At 48.7% G+C, this 24,052-nt stretch overlaps 1 protein-coding gene across 1 annotated transcript in view; it reads left to right on the top strand.

Annotated features, from left to right (window-relative positions):
- Positions 1-24,052, top strand: part of LOC105394372 (prolow-density lipoprotein receptor-related protein 1) — an 88,084-nt gene that overhangs the window by 8,796 nt on the left and 55,236 nt on the right. The window contains exons 16-54 of the mRNA XM_048628051.1: positions 222-459; positions 777-931; positions 1,318-1,405; positions 1,643-1,903; positions 2,745-2,833; positions 5,099-5,213; positions 5,597-5,768; positions 6,636-6,852; positions 7,076-7,284; positions 7,425-7,654; positions 7,867-7,971; positions 8,304-8,470; positions 8,851-9,092; positions 9,423-9,547; positions 9,878-9,975; positions 10,259-10,394; positions 11,018-11,191; positions 11,569-11,703; positions 12,047-12,172; positions 12,687-12,815; positions 13,143-13,279; positions 13,677-13,837; positions 14,113-14,212; positions 14,565-14,721; positions 15,078-15,180; positions 15,558-15,688; positions 16,131-16,231; positions 16,702-16,805; positions 17,571-17,775; positions 18,271-18,460; positions 18,719-18,985; positions 19,444-19,585; positions 20,009-20,121; positions 20,486-20,596; positions 21,044-21,274; positions 21,564-21,745; positions 22,046-22,289; positions 22,537-22,737; positions 22,976-23,138. Of these exons, the coding sequence (XP_048484008.1) occupies positions 222-459; positions 777-931; positions 1,318-1,405; positions 1,643-1,903; positions 2,745-2,833; positions 5,099-5,213; positions 5,597-5,768; positions 6,636-6,852; positions 7,076-7,284; positions 7,425-7,654; positions 7,867-7,971; positions 8,304-8,470; positions 8,851-9,092; positions 9,423-9,547; positions 9,878-9,975; positions 10,259-10,394; positions 11,018-11,191; positions 11,569-11,703; positions 12,047-12,172; positions 12,687-12,815; positions 13,143-13,279; positions 13,677-13,837; positions 14,113-14,212; positions 14,565-14,721; positions 15,078-15,180; positions 15,558-15,688; positions 16,131-16,231; positions 16,702-16,805; positions 17,571-17,775; positions 18,271-18,460; positions 18,719-18,985; positions 19,444-19,585; positions 20,009-20,121; positions 20,486-20,596; positions 21,044-21,274; positions 21,564-21,745; positions 22,046-22,289; positions 22,537-22,737; positions 22,976-23,138 (6,254 nt within the window). The remainder of the gene's footprint in view (positions 1-221; positions 460-776; positions 932-1,317; positions 1,406-1,642; positions 1,904-2,744; positions 2,834-5,098; positions 5,214-5,596; positions 5,769-6,635; positions 6,853-7,075; positions 7,285-7,424; positions 7,655-7,866; positions 7,972-8,303; positions 8,471-8,850; positions 9,093-9,422; positions 9,548-9,877; positions 9,976-10,258; positions 10,395-11,017; positions 11,192-11,568; positions 11,704-12,046; positions 12,173-12,686; positions 12,816-13,142; positions 13,280-13,676; positions 13,838-14,112; positions 14,213-14,564; positions 14,722-15,077; positions 15,181-15,557; positions 15,689-16,130; positions 16,232-16,701; positions 16,806-17,570; positions 17,776-18,270; positions 18,461-18,718; positions 18,986-19,443; positions 19,586-20,008; positions 20,122-20,485; positions 20,597-21,043; positions 21,275-21,563; positions 21,746-22,045; positions 22,290-22,536; positions 22,738-22,975; positions 23,139-24,052) is intronic.

The raw sequence follows: 24,052 nt of genomic DNA, 5'->3' as shown, positions 1-24,052 counted from the left end.
TGAAATATCAGAGGTTCCAGATTTATTTCAACTTAATATAATAATTATTTTGCGTGAACTAAAATAATGGACTTTTAGGGTTAGTCACCGCCAGGTTAGGTTTAGAGAAGTAGTAATTTACATAAAATATGGTTCTTCTATTTGCCTTCGAGCTCTTGTGATTTCAATCTACTATTTGAAAAGCCTACTAAACCATCTAACCACCTCCAACCATTCCGCAGGAGTTCCGTTGTGACTCCCGCGTGGACTGTCTGGACGGGTCGGACGAGACGGCGTGCAACGGCACCGCCCCCGCGCCCCCCGCCGCCCCCGCGCCCCCCGCCGCCCCCGCGGCCCCCGCCCCCGCGCCCTGCGCCGCCCCCGCGCTGCAGTGTGACGCGGGGCGCTGCGTGCCGCTGGACCGACTGTGTGACGGCACACAGGACTGTGATGACGGGAAGGACGAGGCTGATCGATGCGGTAAATATTATGAACCAAAGTTTATATGGTTTATGTCTAATCGGATCTGGAAGAAAAGCTATGTAGTATTCAGTTGTAAATAGGTATTAATAAATGTCACTATCTCGGATTATATATCCCGGTATTAAAGTATTTCTTCCTTTTATAACCATCAATAAACATTGCTTCTACTACCAACGATCCTAGGCAGCATAAGGAGCCTTTTCATGGTCCTTCGAGCTGGATCCATATATATAAATCCTGAGCTATAACTCCCCATGGTGAAAGGTGTGGCAAGTTAAATATTGTAATTGTGTAATATAATTTCCTTCATTCAGGCGAGCCGATGTGCGACCTAGCACCCTGCTCACACACATGCCATCCCTCTCCCTCCGGGCCGGTGTGCGGGTGCCCCGTCCCGCTCGCTCTGCAGGCGGACGGCGCCACCTGCTCCAAGCACGAGCCTTGCAAGGAGTGGGGCATCTGCAGCCAGGTACAGAGAGGGAATTAGAGAAGCGTCGCGTCGCGTGACGATTAAATCCAGATAGATAGATCTTTATTTGTACTGTACATCAAGAAATAATTTATTTATTTATTTTACTATTTATTACTTGGTAGCCACTATTATAGACACAGCGAGTCATTTAGAAGTGACCACTGTTAATTACTTAACATCTTTACATAAAAACTTAATTAGGTTACAAAAGGCGGTCTTATCGCTTATAGCCATCTCTTCCAGACAACCTTTGCATAGATGGACTAAAAGAGACGAATAGGGTACAGTTTACTTACTAAAAAGAATATAGTTTTATACCTAATCGTGTCCGAATCCGAATAACGATGCCGATGTATTATTTTTTAATGTCGTATGTATTACAGAAATGCGAGCCGTACAAGAACCGGCACAAGTGTTCCTGCTACGAGGACTACAAGTTGGCAGATGACGGCTTCACCTGCAAGAGTACATGTGAGTACACTGCACTCAACTATGAAAATATAACGCCTGAAAGTATAACATAGGTACTCATGAACTAAACAATGTACTTTATACGATTTTTACAGCCCTTTCTGAATCCTTGTTACTTTCGTTAGGTTCTTCAGACACTCTAGAAAGATATACTTTACTATATCAATGAATTTAGATACTCTTGTTGGTGCAAATTTTCATTCACTTTCTAATCAATCTTAATTTCCTCCCCTATAGTACCAGACGTGCCGCTCCTAGTGTTCAGCAACCGGCACGAGCTGCGCGGCGTGCCGCTCGGGGGCGGCAACGCGGGGGGCGGCGGCGCGGGTGGGGGCGGCAACTCCCCGGGGGCGGGGGGCGGCTCGCGCGCGCTCGTCTCCGCGCTCAAGAACACCGTGGCCGTGGACTGGGATACGGATCCTGTTTCTGGGAATATCTCGTTGTACTGGACCGATGTGCTCGACGACCATATTTATAGAGGACAGCTGTTGAATGGAGGTAAGGGTGCTGTCTCTGTCTGTCGCTTCAAAGCAAGGTGTTTTACTTTTCAGTGATATTTCGAAATCAACTCTGAAGTTGCTGAAGATAATTACGAGTTTCTGTTCATATAATAAAACCACTGATCCTGTGTTTGTTCCTGATGTTAGTATTAGTAGAACAAGAGCAATGCAGGAGTATTTAAATACTACTAATAATACAGTAGCGGTTTTCAAGAATCTTTATTATTACCAAATTTTGACAATTATTACACAAAACATGAACCTTTAACTGGACTGAAACACCCCTGCATCCTTCATCTCTTCATACAAACACTCGGCGTCCAAACTGCTATAGTAATCCAAGTAGCTGTTCCTTCTCACATCAGAAACCATCACCTTGAATAATAATCCTCCCAAAGCACTCAGCGCTAGGCCGGTCCCAACGTGCCGGCTGATCTGAGCTGAGAGTAGACCACGCATCTTTGGCCGCAACAGTGGGCCGACGGCGTTTTTACACATTATTCTTGTTAGTAACAACTTTGGGATTATGAGAAATTAGGTAGTTCTTTGTCGCGTGGCTAATTAGATGACATTAATACATAAATATGTAAATCTAGTAGGCCTATATACATGGTGATTGCACTTTTATACCTTGTCAAACTAACATTACACATATTCATCCTTTTAAAGATTGACAATTGGTTAGTTTGACAAAGCACAAAAGTGTTATCGCCGCCAACTTCGGAACTATTAATTCGTTTGGACCCAACTGTACCCGGTTTTACACGAGAAAATGCTCAATAAGTGTGGGATATGTTTCCACTGTTGCTAGTGAAACAGTAAGTGATTTGTAATTGCAGTGCTGAGCAACATCGAGGTGGTGGTGCAGACGGGGCTGGCCACGGCCGAGGGGCTCGCCGTCGACTGGGTCGCGCACAACATCTACTGGGTAACGAACTCATTTTTATATCACTTTATACTTTTTATAATATAGTTCGATATATGTGGTCGTTAAAATTGTAATGCTGAAGTTATGAAAATTGATTGCAATACGAAGCGTACTACACTCGCGAGCAACCAAATCGACTCAAGCCTTCACGGCGCACATATACATTGATTTTCCTAAAACGATAAATGGTAAATATAAAAGTGATATGTCATTCGAAAGCTGAAGAATTAGGCTTTCAATTAAGATCAATACCATAAAAAAAAACTAAGCGCAGATTTAATGACGCATTTTAATTGCCCGTCAGTGTTAATTACCTCATTAGGAATCCACGCCTTGCGCTACCTGATCCCGCTATAAAACCTTTCCACATCCGGTGTACCTTATCAGTCGCTTGTTGCAAGTTGACCGGTACACATCTCGTTGCATTGTATTCCTTGTTTTCGCAAACCCATGGATACCACACCAGAAGAAGCTGCTCAAGTTGTTGCCTTGCTGCAACAAGGGTTAAGTCAGCGAGCAGTCGCTGCCCAGCTCCACTTGAGCCAGTCTGCTGTATCCCGAGTATACAGACGGTTCCAAGAGACTGGTGCCTTCAATCGAAGACCAAGAACGGGCCGCCACCGCTGCACTTCAGAGAGAGACGACCGCTTCATTGTCTCAACCTCGCTGCGCAATCGACACCTTACGGGCGTTGATGTGCAGCAAGAACTGAGACGTGTACGACAAGTGGCTGTCAGCGAGTGGACAGTGAGAAGACGCTTGAAGGAAGCCAACTTGACACCAAAAAGACCTGCATCAGGCCCCAAATTGACTGCAGGCCACCGACAAGCGCGTCTTCAGTTTGCTCGAGAGCATCTCGATTGGAGCATTGCGCAATGGCGGTCGGTCCTGTTTACTGATGAGTGCAGAGTGTGTCTGCATGGCAGTGACAGGAGAGGCCGGGTCTACCGGCGTCCGGGGGAACGATTTGCCCAATGTTGTTTCGCTGAAACAGTAGCATATGGCGGCGGTTCCTGCATGATGTGGGCTGGTATTTCTCTAGAGGGAAAAACCGCACTTGTTTTCGTGCCTGGAGGCGGCCGAGGAGGCGGGTTAACAGCTGATCGGTACATCACCGACATTCTACTCGGTCATGTTGTGCCCTATGCAGAATTTGTCGGTGAAGACTTCGTGCTAATGCACGACAATGCCCGCTGCCACACGGCACGAGTCAGTCGGCAGTTTCTGAGAGAGAAGGAATTGCGCACGATGGACTGGCCTGCGCTCAGTCCTGACCTGAATCCCATCGAACACTTATGGGACGAGCTCAAAAGAAGAGTTCGGGCCAGGAATCCAGTCCCTGCAAGCGTGGACGAGCTGAAGACAGCTTTATTAGAGGAGTGGGACGGCATTCCTCAGGAAACTGTCAAAAAGTTGATAAGGTCTATGAGAAACAGGCTGCAGGCTGTAATTAGGGCAAGAGGGGGCAATACAAAGTATTGATTTAAATAAATAAATTTTTATCTTAACATTTTTTGTTTAATTTGTATAATACGATACCCATACCCTTTTTTCCTAAATTCCCGTTTTTCCTACAATTGCGTTCAGACATCATTTATTTCAAAAATGATGAATGGATTTCAATAATAATGATATCAAATTAAAGCTGACATCTTAAGCTTTTAAATGACATATCATTTTTATTATTTCTATTCATAATTTTACTTGTATTAATGTATGTTTGCGCCGTCAAGGCTTGAGTCGATTTGGTTGCTCGCGAGTGTATTAGATGACATACTTTGAAAATGAAAGTATTTTTTACTGTACTCGTATCTAACTGTAAAATGGTCCATGATGTCGAATAGGCATGAGAAAGCTATAAATCCTGCGTATAGCTCTCTCCACTGGTACTCCACTCTTTGAGACGTCAGCATGAGTTTCAGCTATAGAGGTTTAAAATCACTTATTGTAGTGTGTTTACAGTTCTATGATAATGATAGATGATAAGATTTGAGGTTATGTTAAGGCTGATAGTACCAAATCCAATGAGCGCTGTTTTAACACTAATTTATTTCCATTATAAAATATTACTGCATAGTAAACAATTAATGTATGTGTGTGTAAGTATCAATCTGATTTCAACCTTATAACAATATACATAATACATATAACATCTAAATAAGCACCTATTGTACGGTAGCCGTAGCCCGTACACTTATATAGGTCTCGCTTATCGAAATTTCACTGTAGTATTTAATTGTTATGTTGTGTGTTGGTGTTGCACAGGTGGAGAGCTCACTGCACCAGATCGAGGTGGCGCGCTGGGACGGCGCGTACAGACGCACGCTGGTGGCCGGCGACATGGACTCGCCGCGCGCCGTCGCCGCCGACCCCACCGTCGGTATGTATCTGTCTTTTCTAGTGTTGGCCCTTCGAGCCTGACTATATCATCATGAATAACTGCATCTCACCTACTCTCCTGTTCTAGACGGATTGGGAGCAGTCTAGTGTTCTTATCCAACTCTTGTAAACTGATCCATACAGTTTTATCATTACCTATCTATCTATCTCTATACCTACTTTGTAAAATATAGCAAGAGTCCTATAATATGATGACATGATGATTGACAGACTCTTATGCCTGAGGAATAAAGTTAATTTACCTTTGAAAACCAATAAAATTTTTGGATTTAACAGGTGTCAAAGGGTTCTTACTATAGTATTTTACAAAGTATAGTATATGGTCCTTCGAGCCGGACTTTATCACCAATAACTCCTTCCCAGGCTACCTGTTCTGGACGGACTGGGAGCAGTCCGCGCCGCGCATCGAGCGCGTGTCGCTGGCGGGGCGCGGGCGGCGGCGCCTGCTGCACGTGGCGGCGCTGGCGGCGGGCGCGTGGCCCAACGGCCTGTCGCTCGACCACCGCGCGCGGCGGCTGTACTGGCTGGACGCACGGTGAGTGGCCCGACGGCCTGTCGCTCGACCACCGCGCGCGGCGGCTGTACTGGCTGGACGCACGGTGAGTGGCCCGACGGCCTGTCGCTCGACCACCGCGCGCGGCGGCTGTACTGGCTGGACGCACGGTGAGTGGCCCGACGGCCTGTCGCTCGACCACCGCGCGCGGCGGCTGTACTGGCTGGACGCACGGTGAGTGGCCCGACGGCCTGTCGCTCGACCACCGCGCGCGGCGGCTGTACTGGCTGGACGCACGGTGAGTGGCCCGACGGCCTGTCGCTCGACCACCGCGCGCGGCGGCTGTACTGGCTGGACGCACGGTGAGTGGCCCGACGGCCTGTCGCTCGACCACCGCGCGCGGCGGCTGTACTGGCTGGACGCACGGTGAGTGGCCCGACGGCCTGTCGCTCGACCACCGCGCGCGGCGGCTGTACTGGCTGGACGCACGGTGAGTGGCCCGACGGCCTGTCGCTCGACCACCGCGCGCGGCGGCTGTACTGGCTGGACGCACGGTGAGTGGCCCGACGGCCTGTCGCTCGACCACCGCGCGCGGCGGCTGTACTGGCTGGACGCACGGTGAGTGAAGGAACAGGTTGGATTGGAAAGACCATCGTGTGAGAGATCCGCTGCTTGACCCAAAGTTTGATTAAGTACCTTACAGCTCTGGGCATGACATGGCTGTCCCAAGGAGCGCCACAACAATTTTCTTCAGCTTTCTCCATCAGGTAACTACAGGCTATAGGTAAAATGGGCCTAAGGGCGTCCCACACTTGTTTCCTTTCGCGGTCTCCAATTTATAACTTTTGTATATTTATTTACGTTTGCAGATTTTAAAAGCTACTTCTTTACATGACCCACCACCCACAGATCGGACTCCATCCACACGACCACATACGAGGGCACAGACTACCACGAGGTGCTGCGCGGCCACGCCGACTTGTCGCACCCCTTCGCGCTGTGCGTGTTCGAGTCTCGAGTGTACTGGACCGACTGGCGGAGCAATAGTGTGGTTACTGCGAACAAGTTTAATGGAAGCGATGTGAGGGTCGTGCAGCGGACGCTGACGCAGCCGTTTGATATTAAGGTGAGGAGTTTGAGTTATGTATGATGTAGGGAAATGAATAAGACCATGATTGGTAAGGCTAACGAACATTTTCCAGATAGGTTTATTCACGATTCTGTGATTTATTCACGCGCATACTGATCTAAAATAAGATTTGCTCTTTTACACCATAAGTTTTGATAACCCTATGATTTAACAGTCAGCAAAACAACACACCCAATACTATAACGAAGTATATTCGCAGGTGATCCACCCGTCCCGGCAGCCCCGCGCGGCGCACAACCCGTGCGGCGTGAACAACGGAAACTGCTCGCATCTGTGCCTGATCCACTCCGCCACGGAGCGCGTGTGCGCCTGCCCGCACGTCATGCGCCTCGCTAGCGACGACATCACGTGTGAAGGTAAGTTATCAACAACGGACCTGTGCCTGATCCACTCCGCCACGGAGCGCGTGTGCGCCTGCCCCCCACGTCATGCGCCTCGCTAGCGACGACATCACGTGTGAAGGTAAGTTATCAACAACGGACCTGTGCCTGATCCACTCCGCCACGGAGCGCGTGTGCGCCTGCCCCCCACGTCATGCGCCTCGCTAGCGACGACATCACGTGTGAAGGTAAGTTATCAACAACGGACCTGTGCCTGATCCACTCCGCCACGGAGCGCGTGTGCGCCTGCCCGCACGTCATGCGCCTCGCTAGCGACGACATCACGTGTGAAGGTAAGTTATCAACAACGGACCTGTGCCTGATCCACTCCGCCACGGAGCGCGTGTGCGCCTGCCCGCACGTCATGCGCCTCGCTAGCGACGACATCACGTGTGAAGGTAAGTTATCAACAACGGACCTGTGCCTGATCCACTCCGCCACGGAGCGCGTGTGCGCCTGCCCCCCACGTCATGCGCCTCGCTAGCGACGACATCACGTGTGAAGGTAAGTTATCAACAACGGACCTGTGCCTGATCCACTCCGCCACGGAGCGCGTGTGCGCCTGCCCCCCACGTCATGCGCCTCGCTAGCGACGACATCACGTGTGAAGGTAAGTTATCAACAACGGACCTGTGCCTGATCCACTCCGCCACGGAGCGCGTGTGCGCCTGCCCGCACGTCATGCGCCTCGCTAGCGACGACATCACGTGTGAAGGTTACTTACGAATGCTGTTTTAATGTTAAACAAAGTTAAAGGGATAGTTTTCAATTACCTAAATATCGAAATCAGTCCTAAATGTAGTTTTTGATTGTCCACGTCCATATGCTCCATATCACACAGCGCCGTAAATCGGTAAAGTGTTGTAGCTTACACCTATCGTAATGGAATAGGCACTGTAAAAACTCCCTCTTCGCTTCTGTGCACAGTTCACGCAACGACGCAAATGGTTCCAGACCATGGCATAGCATGTTATATTCTGCTATAGAATCTTTTGTTGAGGTTCTTTGTGTAAATTTTATTCACACTGTATGCTCTGCTCCCCGCAGTCCACGAGAAAGTCCTGCTCATCGGTCGTCTGGGCGAGATCCGTGGCGTGGAGCTATCCGACCCGGCGGTCCTGACCATACCTGTGCGCGGCGGCGCGGGGGTCGCGGCGCCCGGGAACCTGCAGGCGCATCATGCGAGCTATACGATTTATTGGAGCGATACTGAGGTATAGCTGCTAAAATATTTGTGTAAAAATTAGTGTTCAAATTGTAAGTATAAACCTTTGCGCATTCTTACTCTTGTCAAGTCGATCGATTTGATCACCGGATTCATTTTTGTCCAAGACTGTACGGTCAGATTAGCGTCTGTTCGCAGGGCGTAGGACGTATATAAATAGTAACAGTTGATACATCACGCGGGGAGGTTCCTTTCTTACACCCTACTCTCGAGATATGAGCGTGTCGGTTGCGCATTTTATATACATTTTTCTCTGCCACCTGTCTCCCACGCTACCCTTTTCTGTTCTTATTCTCCACTTCTCAGTTACTTTGTCATTTACCTTACTTTTAAAATACTTCTTGTATGACACCCTCATTCGCTCCTCAGACAAACGAGATCAAGATGACCGGCCTAACCTCCGGCCCGGTCCGGACGGTGTTCGACGCGGGCGTGGAGGCCCCGCGCGGGTTCGCGCTGGACTGGGCGGGCGGCGTGCTGTACCACAGCAGCGCCCGCCGCCGCGCCGACACGCTGCACGCTGCTAATCTACAGGGGGAGTATAGTACGGTGGTGTTCGATGAGGGGAGCGGATTGAGTAATGTCAGCAGTTTAGCTGTGCATCCGTTTAGGTGAGTTAGTTGGTTGGTTGTGGTTGCTTTGGCCGTCTTTTCAATTATACCTATGTCTATTAGAGACCCAAAATTGGTTTTAATAGAAAAATAGGAGAAAAAGTGTTATTGTGGTTTGGTGGAAGTGTAGAACACAATATTTTACATTGTCGATTGTTATTGGTATTGTCTTTAAGCTTAACGTTTCCAAAACGATACTGAAGTCGCAGTACTCACGTCGCTTATCGGTAGAAAGAAACCAGTTTCCCACGCAACTCGTGAGAATTCCCTGTCAATCAGAACTCAAATGAGTAGGTCATCAACATAGCTGACTCCACTTCCCCCCCACAGAGGCAAGTTGTACTGGGCGCACTCGCCGGGCGGGCGCGAGATGCTGGAGAGCGCGGCGTGCGACGGCACCGACCGGAAGATACTCGTGACGAGAGATAGTGACGTGCATCTCGCTAAAGTTACCAGTTAGTACCTACTTGTTGTTTTATTTACTTTCTATAGGTACCCTAAAATTATTGGCGCTATATTTATGTTATGGTCAAAATAATTATTAACTGTCAGACATTGCCGTTCCTAATCCAGCCACGTCGTCTGGTAAAGATCACACATTTCAACATTTATATTTCACTGTGCCCAATGTTTTTTTCTTTAGGCGTATGTTAAGAACCCAAATTAAATATGTACCTCAAAATGTACGCCTTAAACTTCAATTATCCATTGTCCTACGCGCCTTGCGTTCCTCCCCTCCAACCCTAGTCATCACCCGCATTTACTGACTAGCGTCATGTCCCCAGGTCTGACGGTGGACCTGGACAGCTCTCGTCTGTACTGGGTGAACGCCGCCTCCGCCACCGTGCAGTATCTAGACCTGGACACCAACCAGGTGCACACTGTGAGTATTGTGAATCATTTAGAGGAATTTGGTTACAGAAATATGTAGATGATTAATAAAAAGCTTTTTGCCCATTTTTGTTTATTTTATCAAGCTTCTTTGAAAACAGATCTGGATAACAGGAACGACAGTATCGCATAACCATGCCAATACGCAGTGAACAAATAATATTTTCATAATTTATTAAATTTGACCTTTTCACCACGTTGACAAACATTACACCCAGCTCCTGTGTTTGTAGCAACCACACAAATAATAATTTACTCCTATATGTCCCTTCTAGGTGCCCCTACCCCCGGGCGCGCGGCCCTCCACGCTGGCGGTGTACTCCGGGCGCGTGTACTGGGCGGACGACGCCGGCCTGCGCGCCTGCCGCCTCGACCAGTGCCAGAGTACGGAGCTGCTGCTCAACAACACTGGTGAGTGTGTCCCCCCCCGCCCCCCTCCCCGCCGCCTCGACCAGTGCGAGGATACGGAGCTGCTGCTCAACAACACTGGTGAGTGTGTCCCGCCGCCCCCGCCCCCCTCCCGCCGCCTCGACCGCTGCCAGGGGACGGAGCTGCTGCTCAACAACACTGGTGAGTGTGTCCCCCCGCCCCCTCCCGCCGCCTCGACCAGTGCCAGGAGACGGAGCTGCTGCTCAACAACACTGGTGAGTGTGTCCCCCGCCCCATACACCCCCCCCCCCCCGCCAGCGGTGTACTCCGGCCGCCTCGACCAGTGCCAGGAGACGCATCTGCTACTCAACAACACTGGTACACAATACACTATACAGGCCTCTGACTAGGCTTAACGACTGCTGCCGAAGCAGCAACCGGGACCCACGGCTTAACGTGCCATCCGAAGCACGGAAGCGTCAAGAAAAGAACCACTTGAAATCGGTCACCCATCCAATGGCTGACCGTGCCAGTTGTTGCTTAACCTCAGTCACGATCACTGAGGCCCGCTTGACGCTGCGTCAGCACAAATTACGAAAAAATATTGTGTTACTTTTTTAATGACCATTTACTTTAATCTCTATCTCTCTTCTCTGACCCAACAGAAAGCATAACCTCTCTCCTCGTATTCGACGCGAGCACCCAAAACGTCACGCGCTACGGGCGCGGCGCGTGCGCGGCGCGGGGCGTGCCGTGCCCGCAGCTGTGCCTGCCCGCGGGGGCCCGGGCTGTCTGTCGTTGTGCTACGGGGTACGAGGCCAAGGGGGACCAGTGCGTGCGTGAGTATACGTGGCTGTGTTGTTATAAATTAAACCAAGAAAAAACTTGCTTCTAAAAAACCAAACACAGGATCTTTGCACCGCAATTTTAATGCCGCTGAACTTAAAATAACGGTGTTTTTAACCCCCGACGCAAAAAGAGGGGTATTATTATTTGTGCCTGTCGTAGCGTGTAACTCTCAAAGGGCTAACCCGATTTTCTTTTGGTTTTTTCTACATAATGTTACCCAGAGTGTTTTTAGCCAAAATTTATCAAAATGTCGGTATATGCCTTTAAAAGATGGCCACGTAATCATCGTTCTCATATTTGGTTACGTGTCAACTTGTGGCACTGTATTTTTGTTTCTAATCATCACCTATCTCTTGCCTCCCCCCAGCGACGGACAACATCGTGGTGTACTCGCTCGGGTGGGAGATCCTGGGGGCGCGGCTGTCGGGGGCGCGGCCCGGGGAGCCCGCGCTGCCGCCCGTGGCGCCGCTCAGCATGGCCGACACCATCGACTACCTGGCAGGTACGTGACACCGTCGACTACCTGGCAGGTAACTACTGGCTATATCCGGCTCGAAGGACCGAAATGTAAGGGCGTGAAAATAATGTTATAGTGTATGTAGTAACCTGGCACGGAGGCACTAGAGGCAGTAGTGAGTAGGTCCACGGTCTGTGCCTCGCAGGATAACACTGTGATATATTTTAAAGAAAAGAAGGCACTAGGATCTCTCCTACAAAGTACGTAAGATTATGTAAATAACGCTCCTGTCTTGTAGAAAGCCCTTGGGCTCCAGTGAACTGTTTACGTGCTGTGTTTATGTGTAATGTCATGACCAGTCCCTCACCCTGTACCCCCTCACCCGCAGACGGCGCGTGGCTGTACTGGGCGGACAGCGAGGCGGGCGAGATCTGGCGCGCCCGGCGCGACGGCACCGCGCGCGCCGCCGTCGTCACCTCGCCGCCGCAGGCCTCCGCGGCGGATACCCTGGCTGGTATGTCATGAGATCTACTTCAAAAGACCACCCTGTATTGTACTCGGATTTTCTCGTGCGCCGTGTGAAGACTGAAGTCTGGATGAAGCACGTGGAGAATGTTACAAATGTAGCAATGTATTTGAAACTGCCCCGAAAACGGAGCTTCCTACTTTGTCACCTGTCCTCTTTAAAACTACTTAGTCAAAAAAAAACTTAAAACATAAGTTTCTATCCAGCTGAATCTGAATTTCTGGATGCCAATTCCCAGCCTCACGTCTTTCGACGCATAATATTTAAAACTAGGCGCAAAATTATCACTTTTTGCATCGCTTTAGTAGACGACTTCAAAGATGTATGGTTGAGAATTGGCTACCAGAAGGGCAAGTACGAGGCCTACTAGTTTTGCATCGCGCTCACTCACATCGCGCAGCCTCAAGAGCGAGCGCGACGGAGAACTTTTGTCACGTCTTAAATGCGCCCCGTATTAGATAGTTAACCAATATTGTAGGTACTAATACTGTACTGTCCACAGGCGTGGCGATCGATTGGGTGTCGCGCAACATGTACTGGGCGGACCTGCGCGGCGGCGCCGTGGCCTGCGCGCGCGCAGACGGCTCCCACGCCTACGTGCTGCTCGATACTGCGGACATACCCGTCACTAGTGAGGCCCTGCATTTATTATTTTTTTCTTTTATTGCACAGTATACAAAAGTAAGTATGTACAATCAGGTGGATTTTATGCTAAAAGCATTTTTTACCAGTGAACTTGCAGGAGTACAGGAACCGGAAAGTACGGAGTTATTACACATTAACTAATCAGTTGGCAGTTTTAAATAAAACATTTTTTTTCTTCAGTGCACTTATTTTATTATTCCTTCTCCGTATGGTTGAATGAACTATGTGACAGAGAAATTGCTAACATTTCATTAGTTTCTCTTACCGAAATTGTAATTAATAACATCTGTCATAATGTAAATGTATCCCTCAGAGCTGGCGGTGGATCCGTACTCCGGCTGGCTGTTCCTGGCGGGCGCGCGCGTGATCCGGCGCGCCAGGCTCGACGGAACCGGGGTAGAGCTCCTGCACAACGGCACCGGGGTCACCGACCTCGCGCTCGATATAGAGGTGGGTTACCACCATAGATGTAACACAGGCAGATAAAGAAACGATAAAAATGGTGGACGGACGGTCATCCTATTTCGAGCCATCTCCGCTTTATATCATTTCTTTATAAGTGCAAGTAGGGCTACACGGTTTCGTTATCGATGTCGATATACTCGTTTAATGCGTGTTCCCCTAATCACAGCTTCGTCATCACGACCCATCACGTCCCCACTGCTGGGGCACACAGTCTTCACAGCTTCGTATTTATAGTGACTTTTATCTACGTTGATAACGGCTCGGTGGAGCAGCAGCAGAAGTGTCTATTTTTTTTACAGTCAAAGCTCTTTTGTTTGTCACCTATACGCTTAGAGATATTATACTAAATAATACTATATGTACCTTACCCCTTCTCCCTCAGAACCAGCACGTGTACTGGTCAGTCTCCGGCGGCAGCGAGGGCGGCGCGGTGTGGCGCATGCGCTACTCGGGGGCGGGCGCGGCGCCGCTGCTGCAGGGCGCGCCGCTCCGACACCCGCAGGCGCTGGCCGCCCACCAGCACCAGCTGTACTGGCTCGACACGTGAGTACATGCATAGAGATGGACAAAAAGTGCGGTGAATTGCAAGTAATATCAAGCAGGTAGAATATTGACCACGGTAACCAATCTTGGCGATAAATCTATCGGTTTGCTTTCATTCGCAGCAGTACATTACAATATCCTCGCCCAGTCTATCACACTACTTATCGGAAACTACTTTCTCTGCCATCGATATCGCCTTCGTTTCATTCTTGTTTTTTTTTGTAGAATTAAAATACGTATACATAAATAAAATAATGTTGATTGTTTCCCTGTAGTAACCTAAACGGCGGGTCGGTGCTGGCGGCGCCGCTGGCCAACCTGAGCGACTACCGCGTGCTGCGCGACCACCAGGGCGCCAGTCTCAAGGACCTGCTGGTAGGAACATCAGATCATGTATTAATTAACTTACCCAGCGACATCTTAATACCTTACCCAACAGGCAAATAAAGAAGTAGGTACGAAGCTTATAGCACTCCAATCTTTCGAATATAGTGCCTAAATGTACACTTACGAGTAGATCGGTTTTACAGAAACTAACGCAGCGAATAGTAACTTTTATTCAAACATTTCATTTAATGCATTCAAATTGTTAAACCACTACTACCACTGTGACGACTTCAACGATGTAAGATCTGATGTTGTTGCAGTTGCCTGTAAAAAACCCTTTACGGCGCAATAGCCTTTTACGGCACATATATAACTAACCAATATACACCCCCTCCACCAGATCTGGTCATCCGCATCTCAAGCCATCCCCCCGTCCTCCGTCAACCCTTGCGGCGTGAACAACGGCGGCTGCAGCGACCTCTGCCTGTTCAACGGCACACATGCAAACTGCAAGTGTCCGCACGGAGACCTCGCGCCCGACGGGAAGAACTGCACATGTGAGTATAAGTTTTCACTCGTGTTATTTTGAGATGTCCTAGATAAAATAGCTGGCCTAGGGTTTGTCACAGTGGTGAAAGGAGTTTCCAGTCAGAATCAAATCACTTTGACCTGACCACACTTATCTGCGTAGATATATACTCGTCCCACTCATCTTCAATTATCCAATCACCTTTATAAATCTACTGCCTAACCTAACTTACAAGAAAAGTGGCAACATTGATTAGCTTTTACTTTAATTGTCACATACACTGCTATAAATCCTTGGGCCTTATTTTGTTTTTTATGTACTGTTAGGTATTTAGTGTAGGTATATTCCCGTGTTGATAATGTCTTGTGTTGTGTGTCCTGGCAGCGTTCTCAATGTTCCTGATGTACTCCCGCGTGACGCGGCTGGAGAGCGCGCACCTCGACCCCGCGCAGCGCCTCGGCGCGCCCTACCCGCCCATACAGGACAAGTACGGCGCACTATACTTTGTAAAATGTAGCAAGAACCCTATGAAAGCTGTCAAATTAATATAATATTATTTTTTTTTACATATTTGTTTGCTTTCGAGGAAACACACCAACTTTATTTACCACTCATAAGGAATGGCGCCTAAGATGGGACGCCATTCGTGTTGGTTTTATGAACGAATGACAAGATACTATTTGGATCGTTTACTTTCTGCAATAAATGAAGAGCAGCATAGCGAGTAAAAAACTCAGTCGCGTAGTTTTGCCACATTCAAACTGCGCCTGACCCCGCACTTCGCACCAAGGCGGCCTAAAAAGTGTCTTCTGCGCATTACTATTCAAGTAACATTTCAAATAATGTAATTATACCTGTGTGCAGGGAGCTGATGCGCAACGCGATCGGGCTGGCGTACGACTACAACTCGTCGCGCGTGTTCTACTCCGACATCCAGCGCGGCTCCATCAATGTGGTGCACTTCGACGGCACCGACCATCGAGTGCTGCTGCCAAGTGAGTCAAGCAAACATTTATGCCTTCTATTCTATTCTGAGAGGGTTCGAAGTTCCTGTATGTGGCTCTCTCGTGATGAATCTTTGCTCATATTCCTTTAATTTGAGCTCAGCCAGAAGTCTAACTCCCGAGTAAACCAGAGCAGTTTATGCCTTAATTTGGTATATTTTCATTGCTAATTATGTTATTTCTTAATATAAAATCTATAGCAGGAAATAAAATACATTTAAATGGTAAAAAATATGTTTGACAAAACATAGGTATATTTTTCGTCATCCTCTGGAAAATTGGTGACCCCGACGTGATCAAAGGAGCCGATAATGAGCTAGCTTTTTTCCGAAGAGTATGTCTGTGGCTCCAACATTTAAAATACTAATCTTTATTCCTTGAACTATGTTACCCACCGCATATTGTATTGTAATATATTGCCATGATCCTACAGAGGTGGGCGCGGTGGAGGGCGTGGTGTTCGAGCCGACGTCCGAGAGCCTGTACTGGACGTCCGCGTCCGCGCCCGCCGTGCGCCGCGTGCACGTGCCAGAGGTCAGTCCACAATACAATTAGTCAAGATATACACCTGTAGAAGAGATACTAAGGGCCACTTGCACCAAAATATTAAATCTAGATTTAGTGTTAAATCTCGATCGTCGATTTATTATGGATTGACGTTTCTTAAATCGAGATTAGACACTAAATCTTGATTTAAGATGTTGGTGCTAGTCGCCTTTAGGTAGCATTCGGAATGACGCAGCAGCTACCGATTGCTGAGTCGTGACGGCATCTTACCGACTCTTACCTACACAAATCCCTATTCCGGCAGCGACTGTCTCGCAGCTTCCTTACTATACCTCACATCACGGGATTGAAGCGTAACATTTTGACTGCAATAAGTACAAATCGCCGACTTAAAACCGTCGAGCAGTGGCATACCGAGCTAAACCGGACCTTGGTTGGACGAGTGGGAACATCTTTGCCTCTCCATTGTTGTTAATGTATTTGTTTGTACTGTGTAGGTGGAAGCAGCCCCCGAGAGCGCGCGCACGGCGCTGATCCGGACCGTGGTGCGGCTGCCGGACGGGGACCGCCCGCGCGGCATCGACGTCGACCCCTGCGACAAGTACGTATACCTATACTACTCTGTGTAAAAAGTATCGAGACTGGATCAATGAATACTATCGAGCATCCACCATATTCACCAGACGACGACCGAATGGCGTAGTGGTTAGTGACCCTGACTACTGAGCCGAAGGTCCCGGGTTCGATTCCCGGCTGGGGCAGATATTTGTTTAAAGACAGATATTTGTACTCGGGTCTTGGGTGTTGATATTTATATTTAGTATCTATCTATCTATGTATTTGTGTAGATATATCAGCTGTACGACACCCATAACACAGGTTCTGCCTAGCTTGGGGTCGGATGGCCGTGTGTGAGATGTCCCCACATATTTAAAAAAAAATATTCACCAGATATGCCTGCAGCTCACAGCTCTAGCTTCTTAAACTCAAATTACGAATTCGTGGCACTGTTTTCAATCGACAGGCTTCAACTGTCACAGGACTTATGGTTTATTCATCCATCTATGCATTGATCATTTGTTCTTTTTCGAAGGAAACGAACTTTATTTAGCAGACATAAGCATCTAGGACTCTTGCTACATGTGAAGTATAGTGTATATGTTTTACACTGCTCTTTAGTGTATTCGTGACTGATACTAAAGCTGGATTAAAGCTTGTCACCGTAGAGAAACGATTAGACAGGTATAGTAGCGTCAGTCGCCTGTTCTTCTACTGTGCATGGTCGATCATGTCCGTTTTATGTATGGAAGTATATTTGTTTTGTAAATTGATCCCACCAATATTTTCATTTATTTTCCCCCCCTAGCCGCGTGTACTGGAGCAACTGGAACACGTCCCGCCCGTCACTCCAGCGCGCCTACTCCAACGGCTACCGGCTGCAGACCATCGTGTCCACGCACATCCTGATGCCCAACGGCCTGGCGCTGGACCACCACGCCAAGCACCTGTACTGGGCTGATGCGAGGTTGGACAAGATTGAACAGTGCCATTATGATGGATCGCATCGAAGGGTGAGTTGGGTTCATTAACCTTTTGCGTCCCGAAGTCGCGATATCGCGCCTGACGACTATATATTTCTATTGTGTCTGATTTCAAGGGTTTAAGCGTGAACTTGAAGCTGTAATCGTCAACTCGACATAGGACTCTGTTAGTCTATAAGAGCGCCGTAACTCTCGGTTCTTGGTATACTTTCCTCAAACTACAGTAAAGTCAATACTTAGATAACAGACAGTGTGCTTTGGGAGAGGCCTTACATCCAGCAGTGGACTGCTATAGGCTAAATAAGAAGATATTGGGACCCAACAAGAAACATACCGTGATTTGTCACTAAAGTTTTGTTAAAGGCCTTTAAATTAGAATGTACAGTAAGCTTTACAGCTTAGCTTCATAAGTGTTGATTTTTAATTTTGTGAGCATTCAAATATAGTACTTTTAGCTTTCCATTCCCTGGAAACCTTATTACAAACCATAATTAAATTAAATACAAATAACCTCTCTCCCAACAGATAATAACGCAGACAGGGACATCCCACCCGTTCGCAGTGACCGCGTACAAAGGCACCGTGTACTGGACAGAATGGGTGTCGGGCGCGGTGTGGGCGCGCGGGGCGGGCGGCGCCGCCGTGCTGGCGTGGGGCGCGCCCGCCGCCGCCGCCCGCCCCATGGGGCTGCGCGCCATCGTGCCCAACACGCACTGTGAGTACGAGTATTACTGTAACATGCAAGGCTGCAGGCTGATTTCGGTGTCACGATCTGAGGAAGGAAATCACTATTTGGAAATTTGTGATACTCAAAAGTATGTAAAGATACTCATGGACTTGCTTTAAGAGTCCAACCAGAATTTTAAGTGTCTCTGCCAATCTAGTTGCCAAATTGGTGAGTGACTTACTCAACTCGCCATTCTCAACTACTTTTGTCATATTTGTTTCATAATTACTTAACGACCTTTCCCAGGTTCCCCGAACCCATGCGCTGTGCTCAACGGCGGGTGCTCCCAGATCTGCTCGCTAGACGCCGGGGGGCGCCCCACGTGCGCGTGCCACCCGGGGCAGGCGCTGTCGCCGGACGGACACTCGTGCCGCCCGCCCGCCGCGCCGCCCTGCCCGTCCAGCCACTTCGCCTGCAGCGAGGGCGGCTGCATACCCGATGAGCTAGTGTGTGATAATATACCGCATTGTTCTGAGGACGCTGATGCTAGTGATGAAGACTTGTATTATTGTAGTAAGTGTTTGATACTGTTTTTTTATATATTTTAAACTTTAAAACACAGCTTTACAATATTATCTGTGGGGGTGTAAGAACCTGCACCTGGCTCTCTCGAATGGAACCCTTTTGTATAATAAAAGCAGCTTTACAGTAAACGCATAGAAACACGGTATTTCATTCCACTACTCGACAAGACTAATTAGTATACAGTTTATGACCCAAGGCCCTCTACCATGCATCTTAAGGGCTTCTTATAAACTACACAAATAAATACAAATATATGAATCATACTCATGCAATCATGCTCTTCAAGTACTGCTCGAACTGCTTCCTTTGTGTGATGTAACAACGATTTTTTGTCGATTTTATAAATTAAGAATTGTAATAATCGCCCAAGAAGGATTTGTTTCCGCCCGCAAGCTTCTCAATATTTCCCACACACCTGTAGTAACATGTGTCCACACTCCCCCCAGCATCCCGCTCCTGCGCGGCGGGGCTGGCGCAGTGCGGCGCGGGCGGGCGCTGCGTGGCGGCGGCGGCGCGCTGCGACGGCCGCGCCGACTGCGACGACGCCTCCGACGAGGCCGACTGCGACTGCGACAACGCGCAGTTCAAGTATGACGACACCTTTACCCTTATATAGTGCCTGTAGTTTATGACCAAGTCGTCGGAAAGGTAGTTTAGAAAATGGGTAACTTACACCTTTACCCGTGATTGTAGTAGTGTCTTTAAGCTTCTTGAATGTGAAAATAGTGATCGAGCTACAAACTAAGAGTGTTTGTAATAGCGTACGGAATTGATCACGCACGCAAGCCATTTTCCCCCTTCCCGCGTGTATATTCCACGCGTTGCAATGAATACTTCTATGAAAAGAACACTTGAGCTTGAAACGCGTGCGGGGCAATCCTGCATGCGTGATCTAATCTGCACGCTATTTAAAACACCTTAATACCATCCGTGTCACATCTTGCATCTCTAGAGTGTAAGATTTGCCCAACAAACTGGCTTATTGGATGCCTAACCAGGTTGTGTTTGCAGATGTGCCTCCACGGGAGCATGCGTGGAGCTGGCGGGGCGCTGCGACGGCGTGCCGCAGTGCGACGACGGCAGCGACGAGCTGGACTGTCCCGCTTCCACCTGCGCCACTCTCGGTATGTAGTCTCTCTCTCACTCACACGCAGAAATATTTTTCTTGCTTACCTAGGCTGGGTTTGTCACTAAGGGTAAAATTACACTCGCCACACGAGCGTAATTTTGTGAGTTGTGCGCGGCAGAAAAGTGTGCGCGGGGACGAGGGGTGCGGGGAAGTTACTCGATCCCCTTTTCGCTCACTTTTCTGCCGCGCACAACTCACAAAATTACGCTCGTGTGGCCTCACCCTAAAGCGATCTTCGCGCCGCGCGCGAATTGATTTCAGTAATTGTTTCGCGTAATTCAAAAGCCAGTGTGATACAAACCACCCGCGTCATCCTCGGTATATCTGTCTCTCTCTCACCCCCCCTCCCCTCCCCGCAGGTCCGTCGGCCATCGCGTGCGAGTCGCCGCCGGCGTGCTACCTGCCCGCGTGGCGCTGCGACAACCACACCGACTGCCCCGACGGCTCCGACGAGGCGCACTGCGCGCTCGGTGAGATACACTACAATTTATTAATTTTATTTATATTTATTGTACACATATACAAGCAAACATAAAAGAGAACAGTTACAAATAAAAAAACACATATAACGTATACAAAGGCGGGCTTATTGCAAAAAAGCAATTTCTTCCAGCCAACCTTCGACTGGGTGAAAGATAAATAACATTAGATCCTTTAACAATACAGTGTATTTACACATTAATGTCCATTCGTCACTACAACCTATAACATCTATGGTGGTAACCCTTGATAAGTTAATTTTGTTCTTTTTAATTATGGTGCTAATTATTTGTGCGCTACTACGACAAAAATCGATTTGAAATTATCAGTACCGATCAGAAACTCTTTATCCACAGTCAATTTAATGAACCAGCCACTACCACTATGCTCCACATATTATCCACCCACGAACTCCAATAACTCTTGCTACCCCACAGAGTGGTCGGACATATCGTCGGACGAGTGGAGCGTGGAGTCGGACACCTCGGACGAGGCGCCGGCGTGCAGCAGCGAGCAGTTCCAGTGCGGCGCTACCCCCGCCGGGGGGGGCAACGCCAGCGCCACGTCCAACGCCAGCAGCCTCGGCGTGGAGTGTATACCCGCCTCGTGGCGCTGTGATGGACGCGTGGACTGTAGTGACGGATCGGATGAGGCAGAACATTGCGCCAGTGAGTTTAAACCTAGTATATAATTATGTTACCTTTCTTGCTCACAGCAAAAGCTGACTTGATGCCTAGGAGTTCATGTGTCGTCCAGTGTTGTACAGAACGTTTGCCAAACCCTTAACAGACTACATTAGTAAAGCTATGGAAGTGTTCCATAGCCAAGGGACAATTTGTTCTTTGACAGAGAGTGACAAAACATTCATTAGCTAAAACGTTCTGTAACTTTTCTATGAATAAGGAGGTTAAAAATTTTCTTATGTCTTTATACTGACTTGTGTCTCTGTCCCATCAGAGTCCGGCGTGGGCGGCACGTGCGGCCCACAGCAGTTCCACTGCTACCTGTCGGACACGTGCGTGGCGGCGGCGGCGGCGTGCGACGGGCGCGCCAGCTGCCCGCGCGGCGAGGACGAGGCCGCCTGCCCCTGCGCGCCCGGCGCCGTGCGCTGCGCCGTGGGGGGGCAGTGTGTGCCGCAGGTATGCACAGACACAACATCAACATCATCAGCCAATAATCATCCACTGCTGGACATAGGCCTCTCCCAAGGAGCGCCACAACACTCGGTCCTCGGCCTTCCTCATCCAACCACTACCGGCTACCCGCCTAAGGTCGTAAGTCCAGCGCGCAACATCGTGGTCATCTAGTTGTTTAGTAGTCGTAATGTAAGTATAAATTGTCCGCTTCTAGCTATATACCCCTCTTGTATGTGTCACAATCTTATTTGTCCTCAGTCTTTCTCATGTAACCGCAATTAAATGCTCTTGCCTGCATTCCAGAGTGCGTACTGCGACGGCGACGCGGACTGCCCGGACGGGTCGGACGAGCCGCCGGGCTGCGCGCCCGCCCCCGCCGCGCCCGCCCCCGCCCCCGCGCCCGCCCACGCGCTGTGTGCTGGCATGCCGGGGGCTCTGTACTGTAGTGGCCGCTGTCTCAGCCCCGAGCTGGTGTGTGACGGGAGAGACCACTGCCAGGACGGCGGCGGCGGCGGCGCCGGGACGGATGAGGACCCGCTTGTTTGTGGTATGTGTCGTGAACATTTTAATTTTCAACTTAACAAAATACATTAGAGCCTGCTGATTAATATTTATGATTGCTCAAAGGTAAAACTACCATTTACATATCAGTCGTCTTGTGTCACCGTGAAAATCAGCGTCATCAGGGTGCGCCGGATGTATATAAATAAGCAACACTCTCATAAAACTTTTCTCATAGCTGTCTAACTGTCACGAGTGAAAGCATCCAAAGCCTAACCTAACATTACTTCCAGCCGCCTCCTTCGTGCAGTCGTTCCACGTGCCGGGCGCGGCTGTGGCGGTGGCGGCGCGGTGCGGGGGCGCGGCGGTGGCGGCGGGGGGCGCGGGGGGTGCAGGGGGGCGCTGGCGCTGCGGCTCGGGCGCGTGCGTGGACCGCGCCGCGCTGTGCGACGGACACGACCAGTGCGGGGACTATACGGATGAACTGTTCTGTGGTGAGTTTCGCAAGCTATCGTCTGTTATACTGTGTTAGTTCTTACGCCTGTATCAATGCAATGGAACCTTTGTGAATGGATTTCGATGCAGTATTCTTTTAGAGTGATTTAAGAGGAAGTTATACATATACTTTTTATCCCGGAATTTTCACGGGATAACCTTTTAGGGCGATGCTAATATCGCACGAAAAGCTAGTGCAGTATGTCATTAACGCCGTATATTCCTCACAATTCGTAGGTATAAACGAGTGCCTGTACGACAACGGCGGCTGCGCCATGAACTGCACGGACCTGGCGGTGGGGCACGCGTGCTGGTGCGGGGGCGGGCGGCGCGGCGGGGGGCGGCGCTGCGAGCCCGTCGACCACTGCGCCGAGGACGAGCCCTGCGCGCACCTCTGCAGGTACTGTATAGATAGATCATCATCATCAAGATCAAGACCCATAACGTCCCCACTGCTGGGGCACGGGTCTCCTTCCAATGAAGGAAGGGTTTTGGTCTAATTTTTTATTCCGCGGAATTCTGACATTTCATTAGTGATACCACTAAAAAAGCTCTTCACCGAAAAAAAGGAAAATTTGGATCCATTTAAGGGTAATATTTTTTTAAATGTTTTCATAGAAAAACATAAATATAAATATTTACTTGCTCAAGTGAAGTAGGTGCTACAAAAATAACAAAATATTTCAATACTAGCTGTTGCCAAGAGCTTCGCTTTACCTTAATTAGTTTTCCCGTGGGAATTCCGCGATAAAAAGGCTACTTTTTATCGCGGAATTCCCTGGATTAACACATAAGCTATTATGTCAGCTAACTCCATTCCAAATTTCATTAAAATCGGTTTAGTTGTTTTGACGTGAAGAAGTAACAAAAGTACACACATACACACATACTCACAAACTTTCGCATTTATAATATTAAGTAAAATCACGACTCACGAGCATTGTATCGAATTAATTTTAATTACTTTATTTTATTCTTTAGCATGGCATCACTTGCTACTAAATTCAGAGATAACAAACCTTTTTAATCGATTTCAAATAAAAGATTCTCAATTCGGTAAGTACATAATATGTTCGGTATATAGGTACCTATGTAAGATTATTGGAACTGCACCATATTAACATATGACAATCCATTTAGTCTAATAAACTAATATGATTTTTTTTATTGTATAAGTATGTTTATATGTTTGTCCACGAATATCTCGGAAACGATTGATCCGATTGTTACTATTCTTTTTTAGAGTTCCGTACCTGAAAAGGAAAAAAGGAACCCTTATTGTTGTCCGTCTGTCTGTCACCACCCCTTTTCTCA

Source organism: Plutella xylostella, chromosome 20 (genome assembly GCF_932276165.1).
Source record: "Plutella xylostella chromosome 20, ilPluXylo3.1, whole genome shotgun sequence".
NCBI lineage: Eukaryota > Metazoa > Arthropoda > Insecta > Lepidoptera > Plutellidae > Plutella > Plutella xylostella.
The sequence above is the reverse complement of the archived record's forward strand: the minus strand, read 5'-3'. Positions and strand labels throughout refer to the sequence as shown.